This window comes from Ipomoea triloba, chromosome 4 (genome assembly GCF_003576645.1).
Source record: "Ipomoea triloba cultivar NCNSP0323 chromosome 4, ASM357664v1".
NCBI classification, from domain to species: domain Eukaryota; kingdom Viridiplantae; phylum Streptophyta; class Magnoliopsida; order Solanales; family Convolvulaceae; genus Ipomoea; species Ipomoea triloba.
The window spans coordinates 14,818,412-14,820,877 of NC_044919.1; the positions used below are offsets into that span (position 1 = coordinate 14,818,412).

At 35.4% G+C, this 2,466-nt stretch overlaps 1 protein-coding gene across 1 annotated transcript; it reads left to right on the forward strand.

Moving 5' to 3' along the window:
- The first annotated feature begins 488 nt into the window (after positions 1-488).
- On the forward strand, positions 489-2,162 carry LOC116015437 (uncharacterized protein At1g66480-like). The gene is made up of 2 exons (XM_031255503.1): positions 489-1,149; positions 1,802-2,162. Exons 1-2 carry the CDS (start codon positions 517-519, stop codon positions 1,862-1,864), a joined length of 696 nt encoding a protein of 231 aa, XP_031111363.1. The 5' UTR covers positions 489-516; the 3' UTR covers positions 1,865-2,162.
- Positions 2,163-2,466: the final 304 nt, after the last annotated feature.

The window sequence follows — 2,466 nt, forward strand, 5'->3', positions numbered from 1 at the left end:
TATATATATATATATATATATATATATATATATATATATATATATATATATATATATATGTCTGGTTTCAATGAGAACCATGCCTCAAGTGAAAAGTTGCGGACAAATTTAAACTATTGATCTACTAGATCTACTAGGAATTGCAATTCTTTTCCCACATTATTCATTCCCTCTAACCAAACGTCTCGTAATGATTGAAAGTAAAAGGGAAAAAAAAAAAAAGATCATTCAAAAATATTATAAATTTTAAAAGTTTGTAAAAAAAATGACCTCATTCTTTTTTTTACTTGATTTCTTATCAATAAGATCTAACTTTGATTTATCTAGAGATTCTCACCTAGGAAGTAATTATCATATGAAATGGATTCTATACAGGGGACAAAAGGGACTTTTTCCCTCGATATTTTAAATTATTGATTTTGTGTGTGGTGTGTGTGTATATATATATATATATATATATATATAACATGAGATGGTAGCTTGAGAATAGAAAGAGAGCCTAAAGAGGAAGAGAAAATGGGGAATACTTTAGGGGGAAAGAAAACGGCTAAGGTTATGAGAATCGACGGGCAGACCATGAAACTGAAGACGCCGGTGAACGCCGGCGAGGTGGTAAAGGATCATCCCGGCCACGTTTTGCTGGAATCCGAGGCGGTGAAGCATTACGGGATCCGAGCCAAGCCGCTGGAGCCGCAGGAGCCGCTGCGCCCTAAGCGGCTCTATTTCTTGGTGGAGCTGCCCAAGTTCCCGGCTGAGGCTAAGGCCGCTCGGCGTGTCCGCTCCGGGATTCAGATGAGCGCCAAGGACCGCCTCGAGAACCTAATGTTGGCTCGGAGATCGGTTTCGGACCTCTCGATCATGAAGCCGGCTAGCATGTCGGCGGAGCTGGCCGGGGAGGAGCCGGAGCCGGCTGCTGCTGCAGCAGCCGAGAAGGGCGCTGTGCGGCTCAAGGTACGGCTGTCCAAGGCGGAGGTGGAGAAGCTGATGATGGAAAGTAAGGACGAGAGCGAAGCCGCCGAGAAGATCATGCGGCTCTGCATGGCTAACAACGGTGGCTCCACCTCCACAGTTGACAACTCGGCTCCAGCCGAACCGGCCGCTCAGAGCCAGACGGCGGTTGCTTGTAATCGAGGTCTCAAAACGCGTCAGGTACCTTCGTTTTCGGATTTTTTTTTTCAATTTTATTTCATATTTCCGATTAATTCCATCATAATAATAATAATAATAATAATAATAATAATAATAATAGGCGGAAATTACATTTTTGGTTTTACAGTTATATCGGTGATACAAACTTAGTTCCTAAGTTATAACTTTCTCAAAAAAAAGTTATATGTTTGATCATTACGAAGGATTAAATAACTTATGGGTTAAAGAAAGCACGCATTTAATCCAAGGATTAAGTTTGTATTACGGGTATGACTGATAGAACAAAAATACAATTTTCTCTAATAATAATCTAACTGATATGTGATATTTCAACTGAAAAATAACAGGAAAATGCTATTTTTCTCTTGATTTTCATTTTTATCCACCAAATTTTTTTTTATCATAATGTGACTTTCATTTATTGGGTGTCAATGAATTAGTTAATTCTCCATTATAAATAAATTTAACTACCAATCACATGATCGCACTCAGAATGGAAAATTTGTAGGGGAAATACAGAAAGATTTTGTAGCATTACTGAAATGAATATATAATAAATTCAGTGACTTCATACTTAGCTTACATCACCATGACACCATCTTTATAAATTTGACTAATATTTCCATTATTATATATTGTTTATTATTTGCAGAGAAAGGTGGGATTCTTGCCAATCATGGAAGGAGAGATCCAACATTTAGCAATGGCCTCTTGAATTTTAGTATACTAGTTAATATCATGGTGGAGTATATATAATTATATATACTCTTTTATACTTTCTTATTGAATTCGATCTTAGCTTAGTTAGTAGAGAATTTTGGAGCACTCTTTTGTATATAAAAATTTAAAGGCTCAGTTCTGGAGAAATATATTTTTATTTTTATTTTGTAGGTAAATTGAGAATGAGAGAGTTGGCAAGAGTGTGTTTTAGATTTAGCAATTACCAATTAGGATAGATTTATGTCATGTATGTTATGTTTTTGTTTGCAATTTCATGCATTGTCTTACCCTCATCTCTTGTTTTAATTAGTTATTACAATTATTCTTTAAAGATATATAAAACAAGCACAATTAATGAACTAAATGGACTTAAACTTATTGTGTAAACTAAAACTAAACTATTTATGACTTCTTTTTTTTTTTGCACAAAAGTCAGCATTGTCTCCACTGAGACTCGAACCCACCACCTCTTGTATAAAGAAAAAGGTTTAATACCACTGAACCACAAGGTTCTTGATAACTATTTATGACTTAATAACTTAATATATGAGATCGATTATGTCACAAATAATAAAGAACTTATCAATATACAATTCT